The sequence below is a fragment of the Drosophila ananassae genome, chromosome 2L (genome assembly GCF_017639315.1).
Source record: "Drosophila ananassae strain 14024-0371.13 chromosome 2L, ASM1763931v2, whole genome shotgun sequence".
NCBI classification, from domain to species: domain Eukaryota; kingdom Metazoa; phylum Arthropoda; class Insecta; order Diptera; family Drosophilidae; genus Drosophila; species Drosophila ananassae.
In genome coordinates, this window is record NC_057927.1 from 18,700,434 (window position 1) to 18,724,258 (window position 23,825).

At 40.9% G+C, this 23,825-nt stretch overlaps 3 protein-coding genes across 15 annotated transcripts in view; 2 read left to right on the top strand and 1 right to left on the bottom strand.

The window, feature by feature from the left end:
- Nucleotides 1-17,718, bottom strand: part of LOC6499138 (TBC1 domain family member 4) — a 26,684-nt gene extending 8,966 nt beyond the window's left edge. For 2 of the 11 annotated variants that reach the window (XM_014910438.3, XM_014910442.3), the window contains exons 1-3: nt 17,409-17,718; nt 16,264-16,624; nt 7,560-8,033 (exon numbers count right to left, since the gene is read on the bottom strand). In XM_014910438.3, the coding sequence (XP_014765924.1) occupies nt 7,560-8,033; nt 16,264-16,383 (594 nt within the window). In that variant the 5' untranslated portion in view covers nt 16,384-16,624; nt 17,409-17,718. Of the gene's footprint in view, nt 1-1,003; nt 1,793-2,576; nt 2,752-7,559; nt 8,034-16,263; nt 16,625-17,344; nt 17,364-17,408 lie in introns of those variants that run through there. The other 9 variants (XM_014910437.3, XM_014910441.3, XM_014910435.3 and 6 more) reach the window with 9 other exon arrangements.
- LOC6501424 (serine/threonine-protein phosphatase 2A activator) lies at nt 11,478-12,899 on the top strand. Its single transcript, XM_001955190.4, has one exon. The coding sequence runs from the start codon at nt 11,596-11,598 to the stop codon at nt 12,820-12,822; it is 1,227 nt and encodes a 408-aa protein (XP_001955226.1). The 5' UTR covers nt 11,478-11,595; the 3' UTR covers nt 12,823-12,899.
- A 447-nt stretch (nt 17,719-18,165) lies between the features above and the next one.
- On the top strand, nt 18,166-23,703 carry LOC6501425 (ras-related protein Rab-23). Of its 3 annotated transcripts, none has more exons than XM_014911549.3 (3): nt 18,166-18,240; nt 21,139-21,565; nt 22,056-23,703. In XM_014911549.3, the coding sequence occupies exons 2-3, from the start codon at nt 21,440-21,442 to the stop codon at nt 22,740-22,742; spliced, it is 813 nt and encodes a 270-aa protein (XP_014767035.1). In that variant the 5' UTR covers nt 18,166-18,240; nt 21,139-21,439; the 3' UTR covers nt 22,743-23,703. The 3 variants fall into 3 exon arrangements, with proteins under 3 accessions (XP_014767035.1, XP_001955227.1, XP_044570087.1); XM_001955191.4 differs by having other exon boundaries at nt 18,189-18,543; XM_044714152.1 differs by lacking the exon at nt 18,166-18,240 and adding an exon at nt 18,563-19,318.
- The last annotated feature ends 122 nt before the right edge of the window (nt 23,704-23,825 follow it).

The following is a 23,825-nucleotide window of genomic DNA, read 5'->3' on the forward strand; positions in this document are numbered from 1 at the left end:
TAATTCAATTGAAATTTAATGTTATTAAATGCATTATTTTTCATTTTTGAAAACGCTAACCGGTTCAGGCACTTGATATATAATTCAATTTCCCCCATATTTTTGTTCAGAACTAAACTTTTTTTGTTTTTGTTTCAACTTTTTGACTAAAAGGGAGGCCTTTATGAAACTTTTTCGCAAAAAGCCGTCAGAAGCGAACAATCGACTCAGCTGAAAAGTTAAAGCTGAACTGTCGAAAGTGTTTTTCTCTCTGTTCGCCAATTGTTACGCTCTCCTAGCCACCATGGCCATGGTCAAGTGGCACATAAAGGACAAATTCGAGAAACTTTTTCTGGCGCCTACGGCTAAGAGTCCTTTCCCGTTCCGGTATCCGGACAGCCCACCCCATCCCGGGACCATCCTTACCAGCTATTTGGCACGCGCGCGGAATTTAATTCGAGTCAAAATTGAAAGCTGAAGCCGAAGGAGATGAAATAAAAAAGTCACTTTATATGGTAATCGGGGGAATAGAATGTATCTCGAAAATCTACACAGAAAGCGCATCTGCCTATCTTTAAGTTTCAAATGAAAGTCGAACTTAAAAGCGAATCTATTATTGAGGTAGGAGGCGGAGACCATCCCAAGGGTAAATCAATTAGTGCTGAGTGGAAGTCGGGGCTGCAAAAATGGAAATAGGGACGGCAGTGGGGCGGTACGGAGAGAGTCGGCTTTTAACTTGGCCTAAACGCTGCAATTAGTTGGGAAACAAAAGAACAAAGCAATCGCAGCGGTGCATGCATAACAAAACCATTACATAAGACGGAAACACAAAAAGGCAATAAAAACCGAAAACAAAAACACACAAAAGTAAATAAATAACAACGAGCACATTGACAAATTACACAAACTCAGGCGCAGGCAGCGAAATTGAAATCAATTTAACGTGTTAGTGGTTCAATACTGAAGATACTGGGGATACTTGGGATACTGGATCTGTATCCCCGGAATTTGATTCTTTACATACGGCTCGGCTCTTGTTCAGCACAGATGCGTCGCTGACAGAGGTGGTCAGGATGGTGTCCCGATAAAATGGTACCATGAACATTTTCAAACTATATCCTCTTATCTCTCTTTATATCTGGAACTATATCTGGTTCGGTGGTATCTGTCAGATGTCTCCCAAGAGCTATCTGAACTTACTTTCGCAACTGTCGTTGAGCAGCCGCTTGTATATCACAAAGTCTTCTGTTTTATTATATTTGAGCCGTGTACTTCGACTGAGCAAAGTTTGAGTTTGAGCGACTATCACAAGTTTTCCATTGTGGGAGTGAGAGTTGTTTTATTTTTTATCACAATATTGCAGCACAACGTGTGCACTCTGCATCACAAAAACAGTATTTTTGTGATGTATCTTTTATTTTTTTCGCTAGCTAATTAGCTAGATAATTTAAGCTTTAAGACTGATACTCAATTTCACAAACATTTGATATAAATTATACACAACATTAATCACTTATCAGAGCATTGAATCTATTAATATTATTTATTGAGCTTTGATTTATTTTCCCGTTTTATGTATTAGGCACTATAATCAAGGTAATAAATTGTGTATATCTTAGTCTTCACGCTTATAAATATATTTATTTCGCTCTGCGATAACCGACAGAAATTCAAATAAATCAGAGGACCCTTTACGACTGCTCGCGAGACACATTTGGCGTGAAATGACCATCAGAAGCCCGGCGACAAATGCGAATAGAGGGGTCTTCTGAGGGCCGACCGATTCTCGCGACTAACGAAAGTATTTTCGAATTTCGAAATAACACTACCAGGCGATCAGCTGTTGGAAAGAGAGTGAGAGAAAGCCACTAGAAAGAGACCGTTGCGCAAAAGGGTCAAAGTATCTTTCGCCGCGCTTCGCTGGCCGATAAATCATTATAATTAAAAAGATTCCCAAAGCTGCACTTGTCTCTCTAACCAATTTGCAATTTACCCAAGGGAATACCGATAATAACACAACTCCGTTGTGTGTTTATGACAGTCTATATATAAGGATATATATATATATATTACATGGGGTACTCTTATTTGTTTATCCATCTATCTTTATCGGGGGCCCCTGCTAATTGTGGTGTTAATTGACTTTGCTTGAATTGATTCTGAGATGCTTGCAATGGCACTTTGCAGCTAAAGCTACCCGATATTTGGGACAATGAATGCCTATTGAGTGAAACATTTCGTAAATCACTTTATGTAAGAGTTGCGAAAAGGTACTTTACTTTATAAGAACACACACAAAACGTATCTTAGATATTTCTGATAAAAACAAATAAATACAAAGGCCAAGACATCCAAAAATAAGCAAAATATATATGGATTTGGATATGATTTACACATCTATATCTAAACACGCATATAGCTAGATTGTTTTGGCTTTCTCAGCATTTTAGTAACTGATTTATTTTTGTTTTCGAAATGCTCAGTATTTTTAACTTGCTAAACACATTTTTGTGGCCAGTAAACAAGTTTATTTTTTGCCCATTTCACTAATTCACTAAACTCGTCGTTTCAGTTGTTTGGTTATTGTTGTCACCCACCGGCTCTCGTACACGTTTGTTAACTTATTTTTTGTGTTTATTGGTAAAAGGCATCACTTTCTGCCACAATAGGTGTCTTATTCAGCTCTCGCTGCATTTTATTTGAAGCGAAACACGCACTCGACTCACAATTGCCGTCAGACAACTGTCGACAGGCGGATCCGATCCGAGAAATGCGACTGCGGACAACCCAACGATACTTTAACGATTTAGCGACATGCGCATGCGAAATCGAAGAAGGTACTCCCGAGCGACCCCGAGAGAGACAGACAAATGGCCCCCGTCGGCGAGAGCGATAGAGAGGGGCAGACCGCAGAGAAACCACACGGCGTATACTTCATGTCGTAAATAAGATCATAAATAACAAAGGAGCATTGGGCAGCAGACCATGGTAAATGCAACATCTGCCAGACCGAATTTCCATACTATAATGACAATCCAAAACAGCCAAAATCGATTCCCGAACGTCAAAAAGTGCACATATAGGAAACGCAAAAATAATTAATAATACCTATAGACAGTAATTCCACATCGAAGACTATATCTTCATTACCAATAGTTTCCAAAGTAATCCGATTATTAAGCGGAATATCTTAAACGATTTGTAGATAGATTCTCCATCATTCTGCATCAAAATCTAGAAACTAAATATTTTGAAGATATTTTGCAAAATTTCCTAGGGGGTCCCCTTCCAAAATGGGAAAAGGATAACATGGGCCTCTGCGAAGGCCATATCTTTGCCAATAGTCATCCGATTATTGAGCGGAATATCTTAAACGTTTTGTAGATCGATTCTCCATCATTCTGCACCAAAATCCAGAAACAAAATATTTTTTCGATTTTTTGTAAAATTTCCTAGGGGGTCCCCTTCCAAAATGGGGAAACTGCAAGAAAGGACAATATCGCCCCCTGCGAAGGCCATATCTTTGCCAATAGTCGTCCGATTATTGAGCGGAATATCTTAAACGATTTGTAGATCGAATCTCCATCATTCTGCATCAAAATCCAAAAACAAAATATTTTTTCGATTTTTTTATAAAATTTTCTGGGTGCTCCCCATCCAAAATGAGGAAACTGCATGAAAGGACAACATGGCTCCCTGCGAAGGCCATATCTTTTCCAATAGTCATCCGATTATTGAGCGGAATATCTTAAACGATTTGTAGATCGAATTTCCATCATTCTGCATCAAAATCCAGAAACAAAATATTTTTTAATTTTTTTATAAAATTTCCTGGGTGCTCCCCATCCAAAATGAGGAAACTGCATGAAAGGACAACATGGCTCCCTGCGAAAGCCATATCTTTTCCAATAGTCATCCGATTATAGAGCGGAATATCTTAAACGATTTGTAGATCGAATCTCCATCATTCTGCACCAAAATCCAGAAACAAAATATTTTTTCGGTTTTTTGTAAAATTTCCTAGGGGGTCCCCTTCCAAAATGGGGAAACTGCAAGAAAGGACAATATCGCCCCCTGCGAAGGCCATATCTTTGCCAATAGTCGTCCGATTATTGAGCGGAATATCTTAAACGAGTTGTAGATCGAATCTCCATCATTCTGCATCAAAATCCAGAAACAAAATATTTTTTCGATTTTTTTATAAAATTTCCTGGCTGCTCCCCTTCCAAAATGGGAAAACTGCATGAAAGGACAACATGGCTCCCTGCGAAGGCCATATCTTTGCCAATAGTTATCCGATTATTGAGCGGAATATCTTAAACGATTCGTAGGTCGATGGACTACATGGCCCTCAGCGAAAGCGAATCTTTGGTACACGCAACCGTTTATAAATATATATTAACTACTTTATTTGACACATTTTATAAATCACTTAATTTATAAATAATTTATCAATTCGATAAAGGCGGCGCTATAAAAGTCCTTTTAGTTTATTCATAGCCATTTATTTGATTCAACGTTTTACCAGCCCATAGCATATGAAGTAAAACACATTTCTGAAAAACAACTCACTCAATAAACTGCAAAAATAAAACAAGCAGCAGACTTTCCATTTAGTAGGAAACTCTACTAATAAACTGAAACTACATCAACATTCCATTTGCATAGCAGTATCGGACTGAAACTTGGCCATAAAATCAATTTGGCAGGCACAAAGAACCGAATCGAGAAGAACTAAAAGCGGCAACAACAACGAGATGAGAAGAATGGAAGGGAAACTTGAATCTAATCATGGCACAGAATGCTCCTTCCTTCCCCAATGTGCGACAAACAAATTGAATTTGTTTACCGGACCGGGGTACAATATTTTGCATGCAATTCCGGGTAATAAGAGCGAAAGCCAATTATCTGCCAGGTGGAAGGGCTTTCAGCCAAAAGCGAAGCAAACTTTAAATGTTCAATATCAGTTTGTAAGCATGAATGGAATATATAACGTATACTTTATATTTAGTAGATTGCAGGGGATATGGGGGTTTGTGGGATTTGTAAGGACTCTTTAAGCGGCTATAAGCATTCAAAAGCAGACACACTACATGAGGACCGATGAGGCATCTTCAAAGGATGCGAAATTGCCGACAGTTTGAAAAGCTGCCAACACACTCGATTAGTTTCTTGTTGGCCCAACCGAGTTGTTCGGGCAACGATGCAGAAGAGCATCATGTTGATAGTCAGCCAGAATGTAGGTGGTTCAGTAGGGGAGGCCAAAAACTGCCACTGACATTCGCCTTGAATGCCCATCACCCAGATTCCGAGCTGGACCTGTGTCCTGGCCCCTGTCCTTGCGCGGGCGAGGGAAGACAATAAGCCCGAAGTTTAAACAAGCGAATGGCAGCTTTGCGCCATGCGTCATTTAGCAAAGGACGACAGCAAACCTCCACCACCTGCTAACGATGCACAGTACAGGACATTTCGCAGGTGGAGCACAAAGGACTTTAAATATTTACGAGCTTATGATGTTGTTTAAGTGCCGCAAAGAGCACCGGCGACACATCTGCCACCGCCCCTTAAAGTATGCCACGCTTAGCCGACTCTTTGCAATTAGCTTTATTTTTCCAGCATTTGCCTAATGGCTTTCACCCGTTTTTTTTATTTTTTTACCTCTTTGGAAAATGGGAAAGACAGGAGGGTAAAGTGCGTTTATCTCTGCGCCTAATGGCCCCAATTAGGAGCTCAATCGCTGAAACGTATCCAACAGGTTGACCGCAGTCGGGCAATTATGTTGGCCAGGGTTTTATGTTCGCTTCACTTAGCTCCAAATTGCAAATTACAGAGTCCGAAAGAAAGTAATCGTAATTGAGCATAAAACATAATTCAAAATAATGTGGGTCTAATTATAAAACACTTTTCGTTCATCCCACCTTAGATATAAATTTGTAAACATAAACATTTCTCTAGAAACTTTAAACAAACAAGACCATATCATAAATTTAATCATGCAAGTGAGTCTATAAATTGTTTTGATAGAAAACACCAGGGAAACCCTCACAAACAACATCATCTTTGTAATACTTCAAGTATATTTAGTTAATTTCATTTTCAGGGAAAACAAAGAAACAATTTTGTGCAAAAATGTTGCTTAATATACCTCTTTGTTCGCTTTCGACCTGCATTAGACTTTAACATGCCATCAAAATTTGTGTAGCATTTAAGCAAAGCCGTAAAACCGAGCTCAGAAAATCAGGGGCAGTACATGCGAGCACTGACCCAGATAAAAGTGGCTCAAACCACCTGGAAGCGGAGTGCAGGAGCCACCAAGCGAACGGCTCAATAAAACTTCCAAACAACGCGAGCTCACACCCACGAGGCGAACTCCTATCGACAATCAAGCCAAGTCAACATCAATGTCGAAACGCTGGGCATGGCTGAGGCAACTGAATGTGGCTTAAAACGCTCTTGACATGCAATGAACCAACAAAAAAAATACATGCGAGTGAGTATATGAAAAGTTCTCTCGTAATTACGATCAAATTAAGTGGAAACGCTCGATAAAAAATTGCGAACTTAAGCAACAAATTGTAAATCCAGATGGAAAGGTTTACACTGAATTAAATACGAAAATCAAAGTTTAATTAAATGAAGAGTCGATTTCCGCTTTTTAATTCCTATTTCTCTTTTTTTTGCTCTCATATGGAAGCGAACCATTCTCCAACGCGGAAAACTGAATTTGTTTTTAGCCTGTTTGTCTGAAATTAACTTTTTGCGTGTATTTGGCTGGCTTGTGGCCGAATGACTGCTCTTGGGTCCTGTCGACCAGTACAAATACAGTGTACTGCTGTGTTTTCTGGTTTGTAGTTCTATTCGAACAGCCCCAAATTTAGTCGCCTCCCTTGGGACTGAACTGTTTTAATTAGAAATACAAACGGAAGTCAATTTATGGCGTGCTGGGCTTCTAACCAATACAAATGCCAGCTAGACATCCGAATTTAACACGCCCCTGATAAGGAAAAGGGGGTCAGGAGGGTCACAATTTGTTGGCTATAGTTTCAATGGACTTGGCAGGGGGTTCTTGTAGAGAATAGACTGGTCTTAGTACTTAAAGGTTAGCTTAATCATACCAAAACTATTGCTTTTAATATGGACACCTTTTCTTATTCAAATGATTTCTACATAACATGTTAACCAACTCCAATTAAGCCCAGGAATTTGAGTGCAGTTCGTATTTAACCATATCAGATGCTGTCACTCATTAAGTCCTGGAAACTTATATTATTCGCCATGAAATCCCAGCAAAATCCTCTTTGTGCAATTTAATCCAAGTAGTTTTAAATAAAAAACCATTGTGCGGTAACTTTTCTAAACATTTCCATATGAAAGCATTTCAAAAGGCCACAAACTGTCCCCACATGCATGCATTTCGTTTCAGATTATTTCAGTTCAGTTCAGGATAGTTCAGTTCCGTGTTCTCGTCCCGAAATGAAAGAGGAGAGATGGCAGAAGAGACTGACAACTGACACAATGTCGGCTAAAACTGTCGACAACTTTTCCCATCCGTCTTCTGGTTGAGATTTAAGCGAACTCACCTCCTCGACGGCCTCGCACTCGAATAGATAAATGTGCAGCAACGGATCCTTGGGGTCCTTCAGCAAGTAGACGAGTCCTGTGATGGGGCCCTGAAATTCCATGCAGTTCTGTGACTGCTCCGCCGAGGCTTCTGCCGCTGCGGTGGCCGCCGCCTGCTGCTGCTGGTGATAAGCGGACGCCGCACTGGATGAGAGGGAGCCGTAGGATGTGGATGCGGTCAGTGTGTGGCGCAGTCCGTTTCCGGTCAGTGAGCTGCTGCTGCCACTGCTGCTGGATGTCGAGGAAACGACTATTGAGGAGGTGGAAGCCTGGCCACTCGATTTCAACTGCAGGAAGCCATTGCCGATGGTCTTGGCCTGCGGTTTGTGGATGATACGGCACATGCCGACGATATGCTTCAAGGGATGGCTGAACTGCAGCTCAAAGTCCGAGTTGTATGACTCCAGGATGCCATGCTCAATGCCCACAGATAACTGAAAGGGAAACAAGGATTATAATTCAATGAAAACGGTAAGGAAAGTAGAACAGTTTGGTTATTAAAGGCGTCAATCCAAGTGAATGTTCACGTAACATCAATTTTCAGTAAAATTAAACAATTTTTTTAAACGAAAACCTCATGCACAATACTTTGTGATACTTTGTAAAAAACAGTCCCCATTATTAAAGGGTAAAAAACAAAGAATAAAGGCACGATGGTTCATAATTTGCTACAATGTTTCCACTACGCGAAGCAGATTAACAATATTAAGTTCTTTTTAATCAGTTTACATACTTGCATGCACAAGCAGAAAGGAAGCCCGCTTAGCAAGGAACCATGGTGACAACGAGGACAGCGACAACATGACATGCCTGCCAACATGGCGGCTGCTCCATTTCCGGCGCCCGTCGCTCGACGCCCATCCTCCTCATTTGCTTTCTTCTGCCAGTTGTGTTTTCATTTTTTATTCTCTACTTTTCCATTTTTTCCCATTTCGTTCTTGGCTCTTTTTTTTATGCTAACAACTAAAGCCCGGTAACTAGGGAGTGTCGACACTATATGCGAGTTTTCTGTTTTTGGGGGGTAGTTTGGGGATGCGGAAATTGGGTTGTGCTTACTGCAGGGTGTGTCGTTGTTGTGGCTGCAAGAACCGTGGTTCTGTAGTTGACAGAAAAGAGGTCATTGTGTTTTTTAGACCCATTGGGGCGGCATTTGTTCAACGGCTATATTGTTTGTGTTTGCGTTGGTGCACGAGGCGAGTCTCCATTGTCAAAGGTTTTAAAAACAGCGAAAACATAAATATAAAACTCATATTTACGTCATCGGCATTTAATTAAAAGTTGATCAACGGAAGCGATGTAGCGTAACAATAAATAAAACAATTATACAGCTTGCGATGGAGCTCTTCAATATTCAATATTTAAAAGTTTCTAATAAAAAGTTAAGTTTAAAAGTTACAAATATCAAAGTTATGGAAAATTGGAAAAATCTTCTTCTAGAAGGAACTTTTAATCACGCCTAATGACAGGATTACCCAAGGACTTTAATTTCGCAAATGGAAGACTACCATAGAAGACAAGCAAACAAAAAGTCACCTTTTCTGAAGGGTAAACTAATAGGGGCAGCAAATGGAGGCGTTCATTATTGCAGAGGAAGTTCCAACAAAATGAAAACTTTTTCTGCGCAAATTAAATTAAAATCAAAGTAAAGTGTGGCTCGAACTTGTGTGTGTGTGTGTGTGCCTTTGGGGGTGTGGATGGTTCATGAGCTGGGCGGGAACTTATCCAACTAAAAACAGAAAACTTTCAAGCCAAGTAAAGGGAAAACAAAACTACTCTAAGCTAAACTTATGGCTTAGGAAAGCCATAATACCCCCACTTTGTATTGTTTTTCATATGTAATTTATTAATTCGTAGTTTCTAACTCAAACAGATATTGAAATAGTTTAAAGAAAATATAATTCAGGCTCGGAGGGTGAAACAACTTTAATTAGTGCATAAGTGAGAGGCAAAGGAACGCCTAATGATGCTGCCTGGCAACCGGTAATTATAAAGGACGTCTTGACTTACGAAAACCCAGCTTTTACGTTTCACCGCCTGCCATTTAATTAAAGCCAAAATGGAACACCTGACGTATGGTCGGCCAAGTTTTGGAAGCGAGCCAGCCTCCTCAGCCATGACAATTTAAATTTAATTAATTTCCTTTGACACTTGATGAAGGACCCTCGCTGTCCATCACAGACAAAGGTACTCTGCGTCTATTGAGTGCCGGATCGAGAGCCTCTCGCAATGCCTTTGTTGTCAGATAATTGGAAAATAACTAGGCATTGAAAGCCTTTAGAATTTGCATTCACATAGCCTTTTACTCAATGATTTAAATTAAATTATTTTAACATTAAAAACCTATGTTCTATTGCTCTCATTTATAAGATATAGTCCTGAGAGTGAAAGCAATTCTCGGGCACATAATCTCCCATTCTTTCATAGTATTTTTCTCCACCTGACATTGTTTTTTTGCGATTGCCGCAAAGCTCTTGCCAAACAATATGAAGAAATTGCTGCATTCATACGCTGCGTATACGTAATATGCTCCCTTCTGGAACAATTGACTGCTTGACCTCTTTCTTCAGGTTATCTTCTTTTTCCTCGGCGATTTCTAATTGGAAGAAAGCCATGCAATAGGCGCAGACACGTTCTAAGGTGTGTTTACGCGAATGGGTATTACGCGCGAACATTAGAGTGTCCCACACAATTAAGGTTTTTAATTTTTACTAAACCAAAACCTCTACTCCAGCTATATATATTTAATAAATTGAAATATAAATATTATAGAATAAAATTCTATAATAAATTGTTCGAAAACTAAAATTATGCTTTAAAACGTATTAAACTGGGTAAAGATAATAAAGAGCGGAATAATTACGTATACGCAGTGTGGTCAACGATAAGTTAAAAAATTTCTTAGGTTATGGTAAAATTTAACATTTCATTAAAACAATCAAGCCTTATGGATGGTCCACCCTAACAAAAACCAACACACACACCCACAAGTGCTTGTATTGTGTTCTCTCCTGGCCCTCTAGTACCTGCTCTATTGCCATCTAGCTTGCATGCATATTCATTTGCTTGGAAGTGCAGTTAGCGTCATGTCAAAAACAGCTGTGGAGCAAAATTACTGTTCATACCCTGTAATTTTCTAGGAAGGGGTACATAGGACAAGTACATATCTATGAAAAAAGGATTCTTTACAAAGAAAGCCTTGAAGTATGCAGCATATTTAGTTTGTCAGCGTAAATCTTAAACATGATTTGACTGGGAATTAGGGAATATTAAGAGTCGTCACGTTTGATTGAAATAATTCAGCAGTTGCTACTGTTGATATTGTTGTTGGTTTTGCTTTTGTTGTCATTAGAATCACGTCGCTGCAGTAGCCGCTGGGTGGCGTCGACGTAAGCGGCGCTGCCAGCGACAGAAGTCGCGTGTTATTGCCCAGTGATTTATACATTTTAACCGTTTTTCCATTACGTTTTCATGCCGCAGTCGCTGTTTGCTGTTGTTGCGACTGTTGCCTAATAAATTGTCTACAATTGCTCATGGCATTGTTGTTTCTACCGCAGTGTACCCATATAATTAGCATTAACTGCAGTTGCCTCGACTGCCTGCCTCTGACGTCTTAATAACGATTTGAAAAGTTTCCAACGATTCCAAGGGGTCACTCCATTAATCTGGAGTCTTATGTATATCTGAGGTCAGTTACCACATAAAAAAATTATAATGCAAAAACATAAGTTTATTTTATAAGGATTTTTCATAAAAACTATTCTTTTTGCCCATAATAGTATGCTACATAAAATATTTAAGCAAACATGGATGTTTCTTGAAATGATTTGAGGAATAATTAGCTATTTTGTAAATAATATTATTGAATATAATCTTAGTAGGTCTTTTATAATACAAATAGAACACATCCTGACATATGTATATAGAAACACATATTAATTATAGTATATTATCAATAAATTATATTGAAAATCAAAAAGTAATAAAAGATCTATAAAAATGACGGAAGATAAAGAAATGAAAAAACGAAGCAGAAAGGCGGCCGCATTCTTTCGAAAGGAAACTTTTGGACCCCACAATCGAGTAGAAACTCCAGCGGATATGGAATTCTGGCAACAGTCAAAAGCTTACGTCATTCTGACCACATATTTGTTCGATGTGAGCTCCCACGTCCAGGGAGTCCGCACCACGGATCCCTTTCCCGTGAGCAGGAGCATAAAGCGTCTGCTGGGTATATTCGATGCGCTGGACGTACTTATTGTGGCCAATCCTCCAGTAGTCACTGGTGAGCCAAAGACCAGTATGACGGAGTCGGGCAATAGAGCGTTTCGGAAGTGGGCCCGCTGCATGCTGAGAGACATCTACTATATGGTGGAGAAAGCGGTGCCGACGAAAAAGTGCCAGCACGTAAACGAACTGGGCCAGTACTTGTCTTCGTCCTTTGGCAACAGTACGAAAATCGAGTACGGTACCACCCATGAGCTTAACTTCCTTTTCTTTGTGGCCGGTCTCTTTCAAGCGCGGATCCTGAACAAAGAGGAGGACCTAGCTGCCTCGGGCCTGATTCTATTCGTTCGCTACTTAAAGCTAGTGCGCCGGCTGCAAATCACCTACTCAATGGTGCCGCCCGCGAACCACGGTGCCTACTCCCTGGACAAGTTCCAGTTCATACCCTTCATTTGGGGCGCGGCCCAGCTGTGCTACGATGCACCCTTCTCTCCGAGAAAGATGCTCGACGAGGACACCGTGGCGAAGTACAAAAATTCATACCTATTGGCCGATTGTGTGGGCCACATCATGATGACCAATATTGGGCCCTTCGCCGGCCACTCCAGCCAGCTGTGGTGCCTGGCCGCCTTGTCCCAGTGGCCGGACATCTACAGGGGTCTCATATTCCGGTACACGGAGGACATTGTCGTGGACTTTGATTTGATTCAGCCGATGCGATTCGGGGCACTGATGCCGTTCGACATGGATGTGTCGAAGGCACCCACGATTTCAGTCCGTTTGGGTGTGCGCTCGCCAATTCGCGCTCAGATCGATGAGGCTCTAGACCACATATCCGATACCTCGAAAACGGAAACGCAGGAACCATCGGATGATATGGCGGACAAAAAATACGACAACCTGTCCAATAGTGGATTATCGCTTGGGAGCGACACCACCTCCCTGACCAATGTCAGTGTCCATCTGCCCAATTGGTTGGAAGCTGAAGAAGATCGATAGCTCCATTTTAGTCTAGCTTTTAAACCAAATTTGACTTATTAAAAATTCATTCATTTTCGCTTTGTGTAATGGGAAAATTTATGTGTGTCAGCAGCATGAAAATCGGTATTCGTATCCGGGAGCAAACATCTACAACGTGGCAACGTGGCAACATGGCAAGGATGTCAAGAGACCGGCCTGACATGAGTCCAAAGATCACCAGACCACAAAACCGAGCTCCTTCAAATGCAAAACGCCAGCCAACTGGAATGGAGAGGGCGATCCTGGGTGGGTGGCCTGGGCTTTTTTGGGAAAGTGCCTCAGCATGAGAGCTGAGCTGAGGATATATTACGTATACGCCGCGTTAGCCAAGGCAATACTCCGGAGTGCGAAAAGCATTTATGCCACTGCCGTGGGGAGAGTGGGAGTGAAAAAGTGTGGAATGATGGGAGGGCGAGACTTGGGGACTCGACTCGACTGAAGTGACTCGACCAAAAGCGGATTACCAACGCGACTTGAGTGACTTCCCAGGCAGGCAGTCGGCGGCAAAGCAGCAAAAGTGCCAACAATTCAAACAGCAACAATCGCTGCCGAGGCGAAATGAGAAAATGGAAATGAAACAAGCGGCGTATTGATTTTTCTGCTTCTGCCCCATCGTTTGATTCAACTCCCTGCTGTTGTGACGTCAATTGAAAGGCACGCGCCAATATCGCGGTGGGCCAGTCGGGGGAGGCATCCGCCCAAGGATGGCGGCGTGGCGAAACCTCAGGCTACCTGAAAGCCTCAACAAGCCTCATTCGAGAGGTTCTAATTCATCAAATAAATGAAGGGGCTGAGCACATAGACATTCTGGCCATTGTTGCGAGATGAAAAGTACTACTTTGAAAATAAATATGCGTTTGATGTGGGCCGGGTCCATATAAACCTGATTTATTAGCAGAGATAGGCCTAAGCTGGGATTTATTGAGCCACTCAAGTTGAATGTGTTAAAATGGAGAATCATTTGTTCTGACTACCTTGGATTGAAGATTTGCTCCTTTTTAATTGAAAGCAATGCTGAAATATACACATGACACTTTCTTTAAAGGATACCTTTGCTTCTCCTTCATGTGACACATGACATGACCACAATGATAAACAAACAACTGATGCCATCAAAGTGCAAATACTACAAGTATTTCTATTTAAGCCTGCTGAGACCACCAGCCCGGGCCATCAATCTTCAGGCACTAATTGGAAAACAAATCTATAACTGAAGTGTGCCAAAATATTTGCTCAGAAACTTGCACTTCCACAAATAAAGTTTTCTTTTTACGACGAGGCGTCACCAAAGCTGACAAATAGAAGAAAAAAATGTTGCATGACGCCGCAGACGTTGTGGACGCATTTTCTCTTCTTTTTTCTAGGGCGGGTGGGCGTGGCCCGCCCATCCATCCAAGAAGCTTGTAATAATTTTCATGCGCTATTTAACATAATAAAGCAATAAGCTGCCACACAGAACTGCCACTGAAGAATGGCAGCAGAAGAAGCGTCACTGCTTTGGCAAACATTTTTATTTATGCCACTTTGCTCCATCTCTTTCTCACACTGTCGCCCATCTCTCTCCCTCTGGGTGCGTGTTTGTTTTGTGTCAACTTATATGCAGCAAAAAAAAAAGGCGACAAATGTGGGGAAAAAAACTAACTACTTTAATAAACAAGTGTGCAGGCTTAAGCAAATATTTAAATAAGAAATGTGGAGGGAATTGTGGTCGGTTCCGGTCTTTTCAGAACCACTCTATGAAGTACGGATGCTAAGTGGATTACTACAGGGCGGATGAAGTGTCAGAGGACTCGAACTAATGGTTTCTGAAACTGATATCCTGAAAAATTACAAAATGAGCAAGCACTATTATTTCACTCTTGGCATTTTCATAATAGATTTGTTATCTAGGAATAATAGCCTCCCTTAGGTATTAAAAACGATAACTTATAAATAATTGACTCGCAAGATCCTAACTTAAACCACACAAACACCTAGAAAATTATATGATGAGAGCGTTTTATTGAAATGATTGCGAGAGGTTCTTGAAGCCAGCTGCCCTCGAGGTACATTCAATAAACATCAACAACAATTGTCGGAGGCAGATGCGATTCCCCTTCTGGGGATCCTCGGGGACATGGCCGCAGGCACGTAGAAAGGATTCATTTTAATGCGAGACCGGCCACCTGAGCTGTGCAGCGTCGACGGAAAAAAGGACACACACGGAAACTAAGCCAAAATGGACCAAAGTGTGCTCCAGGACCCGAAACGTGTGTGCACAGGTCTCACATGAAAGCACGTCTTCAGATATAACCATTTCGGCCATGTATGTCACAGTTTCAAAAGGATACACACTTTATTGAATTCAATAATTACAAAATTGCATAAAATCCAGCTCAAATATTAAACAGACATTACGTAACTTATTCAAAAGCCACTTTACAGCTTAAATTTGAGTATCCTATCAGCTACTGTGTGCGACTAATTGTCCTGAGGACAGTCCTCGGGGTAAAAAGTCCTTCAAACACACATCCACACCGCAGCGCTGATGACTGGCTAATTGCGGACTTTGCTAAAATTAATTTCAGCTTCTAATAATAATACCCGGAGGGTCTGAACTGGCGCATGCCACAAAAAGGGTGAGGCAACTTGTTGTCGCACGTGCTCAACGCGGCGTATGCGTAATCTGGCTTGGTTACACCTGCCCGTCCGGTGGCTTTCCCTTCCAATCCGTATCCCACAACAGTTGTGTGCTTTTTTTTGTTTCTTTTGCCAATGGCTGGGGTTCGTCATCGGTTATCTGGGTTCTTTTTATAGAAATGGCCGACATTGAACCGCTGGCGAAGGTTCAGTGTTCAGTAATCGCAGCAATTATCCTTTATGAGGCACAAACTTATTAATTAAATTTTGTACGCTATTTGGTCAGCATCTCACTCGGCACATAATTGATTTACTCAGCCATAATAATTGCAAATTGCTTTTAATTGTTTTCGCCAACGGCACTGTGAGAGGAGAAACCGGAGCATCTGTCATGTGCGGCTCTAGGATGTGTCTAGGATTCATGTTCGATTGGATTAACAAGAAATGTTTTTGTCGAGTGCCATGGGTTGGGTGGAAAACATTCTACAATCTAATTGCATATCTGTGGTAGAGAAATTTGTGGAGGAGGAAACTGAAAAACTTACCTTTGAAATCATAAAGCCAATAACATTTCAATGTAAAATAAAGCTCATAATTTTTAAATAATACAATTTTTATTACAGTGTTCAAATATTATAAAATAAGAACTTAAACTCTAATTGAAGAATACACAATTTTGATGAAGACCAAACAATACATTACTAATAAGAAAGAATAGGTGTTTCTACAAGCTTTTCAGGAATAAAAAAGAAACTATTTAATAAAGCATTAAAACCAAAATACAATGTCGTATTTATTTACCTTCGTATAGCTCTCGGTGGACCGTATGTCATTGATGGTCCACGGCAGCATGGAGGCGGAGTATCGCGGGTCGACGGATGCACTCCCGCGATAAGTCAGCGAGACGAGGCGCGTTTTCATCTTGTTTTCCCTCCTCGTTTCCCTCGTTGAGTAGTATTTGTTTTTAAATGTTTGTTCTGTTTTTCGCAATTGTGTTTTTTATTGGATGCGTACTTTCGCCATTCGATAAACTGTTAAAATTGCAGGCCAAATTGAGTTACGGCCCATTTATTTACTTTGCATTTTATTTGCCGCTTTGCAAATTGCTTTTTAATCGTATTTGCTTGTTTTACTCTTTTTTCTGTTCATGTAGCGTAGCGTGCTGTAGTGCAGAATCGAAATCAATATTTAATGGACATGCGGCGAGGGCGACCGCGTTTCTACATTCCCAACAGGCGGCAGAGCGAAATGGAAGTTGCTGGCGGAATTCGGAGTCCATGCGCCGAATGAGTCACCGCAAGGGGGACTCCTGAATGGCAGCAGGAGCAGGGCTCCCTGGCTTCAAGTAGGGGAACTGCGGACAATGACCACCTGACTGCGCTTCCTGCGGGAAACTTGTCTCCCTGCTACCCAGAGCATCCAAGAACTACTATCAATATTGATTTTTTTCTACTACCACTTTCCGACCGCCTTTGTTTTTGGCACATTCACGCACACCCTTTTGAGACAAGGCACAGTGACTCTAGATACCCTTATGAAGGATTAAAATTTGAAGGATTTCTTAAAGAAAGGATCTAGTTGCTGGAAAATACTAACCCAGGAGTAACATTTGCATCATTATTCTTAACTGACAGGATGCTAGAGCATAACAACTTCGACTATCCTTCTGGAATTTTTTCCTTTTTGCTGTGGCATTAGGGTCGAAAGGAGGCGGGGTAGGATGAAAGGGGGGTGTTAGAAGGAGGACGAGCCACCACCAGACAGGGCAGGAAGAAGAAAAACAGAGACAAGGCTGGCGGAGAGTCACCCCTAAAAGTGCCAATGTTGGAATTTACTTTTTGCGCAAACTTTTTACTTTCTACTTTCCTAAGGTTTCCACTACCTTTTCACCTGCCCTCGCCACACGCACACACACTGGCACACACTTTAGGCCCACACACACACACCTACAAACACGCGGACAGTTAACTGACACACACGCGAGCGATTTGCAACAGAATCAGAAAACAAATGTGTTTTCCATAGAACGGAATTCTGCAACCGGACACGTTGAAATGCCACCAGATTCCGCTGAGCACTGACACAATACCGCGGCTCCAAAGCTGCTCAGCATTTCTCTATGTCTCGTCCTTCGTCCTGACGCCCGATTATTCGCGACTTGAGCGCACGCGCGTTCATTTCAAAGACAGAGGCAGTAAACAAACGCGGTGTTTGCTTAGTTTTTTTTTTTCAAAAAGTAGTGTTGTAAGCCGCCAAAAGTCACTGTTAGAGATGAGACTTTGCTTGGCACAAGAATTTAGTATTTTAATCGATAAATTATATTTATGAACAGTATTCGGTGTGACCCTTCCTGTTAATAAAATTTAAAAATGATTATATCTGTTACTGTTTAGCAGTATAATATATCTTACTAAAGGTAATTTTCTTATCTATCTTAGAAAGTTCTCTAAATATACTTCTAACATTAAGTTAGTTAAGGCGTTGGGAAAAATATTATGCATTTTTGAGGTCTTCAAGGTATGTTTTTTTGGACTGGAATACTTAAATGGCTTATATTCTCCAATTTAATTGAATAACTGACAATAGATTAGTTATAATTTTCTTAATATTTTCCGTAATCTAATTAAATTTCTAATAAAAATAACGAATTTATTCCTGTGAAGGTGAGACCATCTGTAAGCCAAGATTGGTTGGTATATTTTTGGCTTTTGGGCCGTGGTAACACTGCTGTAAGCCTGGCTTAGAGCTCAGATTGAGTCGAAACGCGTCGAGCAACAGGTGTGATTTCCAAACTAGTTATTTTTCCCACCGCACTTGTGAACCCTCTGCTATTGGCGCCCTAAGCCAAAGCCATAGACTCAGCCATCGTGTGTGGAGAAGACACTAGACTTTCACTACGGGTCAATTTCGAGGCCCGAGATCCCAAGCTCCGCTCGCTTTAATTAATGCGCTTCGCACGCGTTGTTGTCGTCGTTGTTTTAGCTTCAGTTTAGTAGTTGTCTTGGCCATATAGAAGCGCTGCGAACGGGTTGATCGAGCCGTGTTTACGATTTCTGCTGTTGCTGCTGCTGCTCGGGCTGTGTGAGTCTAAGTTGTTCAAGTTGGGAGTTTCGTGTTTTCGCATTCGCGTCTGTAATATGCCAACTTCTTTTCGTTAATTTCTCACCCAGAAAACACAATAAGCCCAAGCATCGGAGTGTTTTTTTTAGTGAGAAAAGGCCATAAAAGCGCTATGAAAAAATGTGGCAAAAAAAAGGTTCAAATAGTAGGATGAAGAAAGAGAACAGGCGACATTGTGCGATATACCGTTAGTGCGCGAGTGACTGTTTAAGCATAATTTAAATAATGAGGATTCTGCACTCGTAATTGATTTAAGTAGTTCGTCAGACAGCAGCCAGCATTTGCATAATTTTCTCCCCATACAGAGGAGCCAAAGAAACTCGCTGCACAGAGAAAAAAAGCAAGGTTCTAGTGCTGATATTGGCAATGCAGCTTATGGATTGTTTTCTTTCCAAACTATTGGAAGAAAAGCATTAAACAAATTAGTACTTGAACTAGAAAATATAAACAGTTTTTGCTGAATGCCACTTGTTGCAGCAGTCGCGGTGCAGTTGGTGTGTGTATCGGTGCATGCAATGTATTGCAACTGTATGAGTGTTGTGAACTTAAATGGACAAGTTAGAATCCACATTCCACACGCCTAGACAGCAACAACAATGGCCAAGAAGGCCAAGAAGCATAATGGCCAGGAATACGGCCGCTGATCTATTAGTTTCTTGGGCAAATTTCAAAATAATTGCAACCTGGCCGGCAACCGGGCAACTGGGCAACCGGGCACTGGAAATGTGAAATTGATGTACGATAAATTATTTGTAATCTGTGGCAGTTCTATTACATCTGCACTGAAAGAACTGAATTTATAAGATTGAAATTGCAACAGATGGTATCTACGAGATACGCTGAACTTTTTTTAATCTAAAGATCATCTCTGGTGTGGATTTGTGTCAAGCAGCGATGGATGGTTGACCCACACACATGGTTATTGAACCAAATCTATAACCATTGGCCTTAATTAGCATAACAATGGACAACAAAATAACAAAAACACAAAAAACCTTCTTCGGGCGGGAGGGCAAAGAAAGATGAAGCTAGAAGCCATCTAGAAATTGAGTCTCTGCATAATTAGAACGAGCGAAAGGTTGGCACCGTGGGTTAAGGTTGAAATTGGAGTCGAAGAAGATGTGGAAAATGAATAGTATAGTATAGTATAGGAAATGGAAAATACAAATCCGGTGTTACCTGTCCGATTAAAATGGAATGCAGCTTTCATTCAGAGACCACTCGACACCATGCTGGGCAGTAATTAATTTTTAAAAAGTTAACCTTGAACAGAGATCACAGTTTTTGGGTCAATGAAAGCTTAAAAAATCCATTCACTAAACAACTACATTTTGTGTTAATAATTATGATAATAACAAATACAAATTGACAAAGTAATTTTACAAAATAATATTTATTTTATTAAAAAACTATTGTATTAAAAGAAACAAAAGAAATAGTTAATCCAATCACTATTTTTTGAACAAAACCATTTTAATGATTTCTATTTTTGGACCTTTAGAATTCAACTAATTTGCCTACGAAGTGAATAACTCATCTTCACAGTACAATGTAAACAAATGAGTTTAGCGTGGTTCTATTGTCTGGCCAAATATATTAACACTCCAAATCTATTCTTAACCCACGTATCCACACCGTCCGCCCACCGGGCCGCAGAAAGCAACTGTAAACCGTAAAGTTTTCAAAGAATTCATAAGCACGCGCTAATGCGAATACTAATGCCATGCAATGGCTCCTCTTCCACGGGTTCTCTGTCTCTCATCCACTGACCATGGATCGGACCCCTGACCACTCTCCTCTTAATGCCCCGAATCCCCTCCCGCCCACCACGATGCGTAAGGTGGGTCTGAAGCACCTGTTGTTGAACAACGTAACCGTGCGTGTTCCGGTTGCGTCTTATTAGAAGCCGCATTCGGTGGCCCCCGGGCCAGTCTGTAAAAAAGGCCAACAAAAATACAAAACACGTACCTCACCTAGGGAGAAAGAAACCAGAAAAAAAACTGCGATGAAAACCGGTTAATGTGAAAATGAAAGAAAATGTTTTTTGAACTTACAAATTACAGTCAAAATTCTTGAAGACTAACTTTCACATTTCAATTATGTATTACTTTGCAGATTAACAAAGAAATAAATCTTAAAATTTAATCTAAAATAACAATAAAGAGTATCTTTATGTTAAAATATTTCTTTCTTCTAAAATATACATAAAACTCAAAAACAATTGAAATATTTTCAATATTTTTCAAACCCTGAAGGTTACATTTTGAATTTTAAGTTTTATTTTAAACTTTATCAAAGAAATACCTATAAAAATAATAAAATATTTCCTAAAATGAATGAATAACTGAATGAAATATCCAAAAGATACCCAAAACTCTACAAAAAATATATGTTTTTGATATTTTTTCCATTAGAAAGTACTCAAGTTTAAATATTCAAAACGTAAAGATACAAATGTATCTATAATGTTTAATTTCGTTTTGAAGAAGCTTGACTGTATTTTAGTTTTCTTTACTCTAATGTCACTAAAGAAATGGGTTTTTCTTTTTTCCACAGTTCGAATTTGGTGAAATCAATGCGTAGAAAGTGAATCGAGGCTTACGCAAAGTTGGGGGAAAAGTGAAAAGCTGCGGAAAACTCGGTTCACCAAAATAAAAGAAGATCAGACCCCAACGGATACCAAAAGAGATTGCGTTTGCCACTTGCCATCGGAATCGGTTCGGCATCGTAGATTGCGTGCTTTTCCTGGCCAAGATTAAGCGGAGCTGCTGCTGTCGGCAATCAGCTGACCGGAGGTGGAACGAGAGAGCTGGAGCCAAACACCTGGGCGACCGGCGGCGCCCACCTGCCGGCTTAGATGCGTCTAATCCAAACGGCAACCGGCGGTGCTGCTGCGACCGTTCTGCAGTCCCAGTTCCACTCACAGTCCCAATACAACTACACCAATATGCGTGAAGACGATATCGAGCTGGCCATCAAAGTGGTAAGTTACCTGGTTCATGGTCTGGGTCTGGACCGGCTGGGATGCCTGTAGCGAGTAGGCATATCGGGAGTGCTTTGAATGGCACCTGAGAGATCAAAACATGATAGATCTGAATTGGCATGGCGGATGCTAATAGGGAAACTGCACGGATTATGGTTTTAACTTCAATTAAGGTTTTCCACTGGGATGGTGGATGTTGAATTATTTCTGGATGTCTGGAGCTATTCGAAATTGCTATCATTCCACATACTTCTTCGGAACTGTCTCTTGATCAAGAAATTTACGCAAATAATTGAGTTGATTGCTTTTTAAACACTTAATTATACGTGCGAATAACAGTCTAAAATATGCAATGGAAAGCTAAAATGGATAGTTTCTTCGCCGTTTTAACAATCAAAGCAAAAATTATAAAAAAATAAATAACAAAAAATATTAGAAATCATAAATCACATAGAAATCATTGACAGAAGCCATCATTTCCCTTTTGCAGGTCATTGTGGGAAACGGCGGCGTGGGAAAATCCTCAATGATCCAGCGCTACTGCAAGGGCATTTTCACCAAGGACTACAAGAAGACGATTGGCGTGGACTTTCTGGAGCGCCAGATCGAGATCGACGGCGAGGATGTGCGCATTATGCTGTGGGACACTGCCGGGCAGGAGGAGTTCGATTGCATCACAAAGGCCTACTATCGCGGAGCTCAGGCCTCCGTCCTCGTTTTCTCGACAACGGATCGCGCCTCCTTCGAGGCCATCAAGGACTGGAAACGCAAGGTGGAGAATGAATGCAACGAAATACCCACGGTTATTGTCCAAAACAAGATCGATCTGATTGAACAGGCGGTGGTCACCGCCGACGAGGTGGAAACACTGGCCAAGATGCTTAACTGCCGACTGATACGCACCTCCGTGAAGGAGGACATCAATGTGGCGTCCGTGTTCCGCTACCTGGCCACCAAGTGCCATCAGCTAATGACCCAGGGATACGACCAGGCCGCCGGCAACCAGCAGAACTCCAGCCATCCGCCATACAGCAGCACGCCCACGATCAGCGCCTTCAGTCCGACCTTTACCAAGTCCAGTAGCGGCACCATCGTCCTCCGGCCAGCCAAAAAGGGCAGTGGCTCCAGTGTGGCCCGGAAACGCAAGCTAGTGCTAAAAAAGTGCGGCATTTTGTGAGGAGTGTCGGTGATTAGACGCGGGATGGAGGATGGACGCGGTGGCTGTGTGCTGTAGGCAATTAATAACTGGAGCATATTTAACGCTTAATTATTTTGGAGCCTAATGAAGTCGTAGCTGGGTGGGCAGCCAACCGTTGGATGCAACCACAGCCACCACAACAGCCATTCACTAGTCGTGCACAGACTCCGCGTGATGTGGCTCAGACATGCTCGCCCAGAGAGATAATCGGAGGCAGCAGCAGCAGAGTGGATCTTTGAAAGATCGGATACCCTTGCAGAAGATTCTAGATACTCTATAAAAAATACTCAAAAAAGCTTAAATTTTTAAACGGGTTAAAGAACTATTGATAATAATTTCAGAATTTTCAAAAATAATGATAATGATATGCCTTCCCATAACTGATTCCATAAAATTCATATTCTCCTCATGGAGTACTTTGCAATATACCATATTCAGATCCAAAAGATCCCAGTGATCAAAGTCACAAAGTTTACACTTTAAACCGAAAGTATAGTACCCGAAACTGCAAGGGTAGACGAGTTCTGAAAAACCATAGACAATATGAAATATGAAATTGCCCTAATTAGTTTTAGATACGAATTGAAATTTGTATGTATTATGCCCACTTTTCTATAACGGAGACTGATGCATCTTGCTGCTAGTATCGGATATGTATATAATATGTTGTCATGGATATATAAGCATGCCTAACCAAGCACAATTAAAAGGCTATCCATCACGCTAACCCGGCCCAGATGTCCATGTGAAATCCCTTTGCCAATTCTCTTGGCCCGATGTGCAATTAATTAACCAGCTTATGTAATTATTAACTAATTGCCAGTCATGACAAAGCGCAATTTGGCTCGATAGTTCACATTCTATGCTATACGCTGATCATAATCATTTTTGTAAGCAGAATATTAAAATACTACTAAAGCCTAAGCCTATTGATATTTTATTTATAATTGTAATGTCTCATCTATATACTCCCCTAATAAATTATTTTGTAAATTAACTGAAAAAAAAAATGTTTAATTTTACTTAAAAAGTTGGGTTGTTGGGGAAATGAAATCTCCTTGG

Coding starts and splice junctions, on each gene's coding strand:
- LOC6501424 (XM_001955190.4), top strand. CDS start 11,596: ATGACGGAAGATAAAGAAATGAAAAAACGAAGCAGAAAGGCGGCCGCA.
- LOC6501425 (XM_014911549.3), top strand. CDS start 21,440: ATGCGTCTAATCCAAACGGCAACCGGCGGTGCTGCTGCGACCGTTCTG. Junction 21,566..22,055: donor TCGAGCTGGCCATCAAAGTG/GTAAGTTACCTG, acceptor TCCCTTTTGCAG/GTCATTGTGGGAAACGGCGG.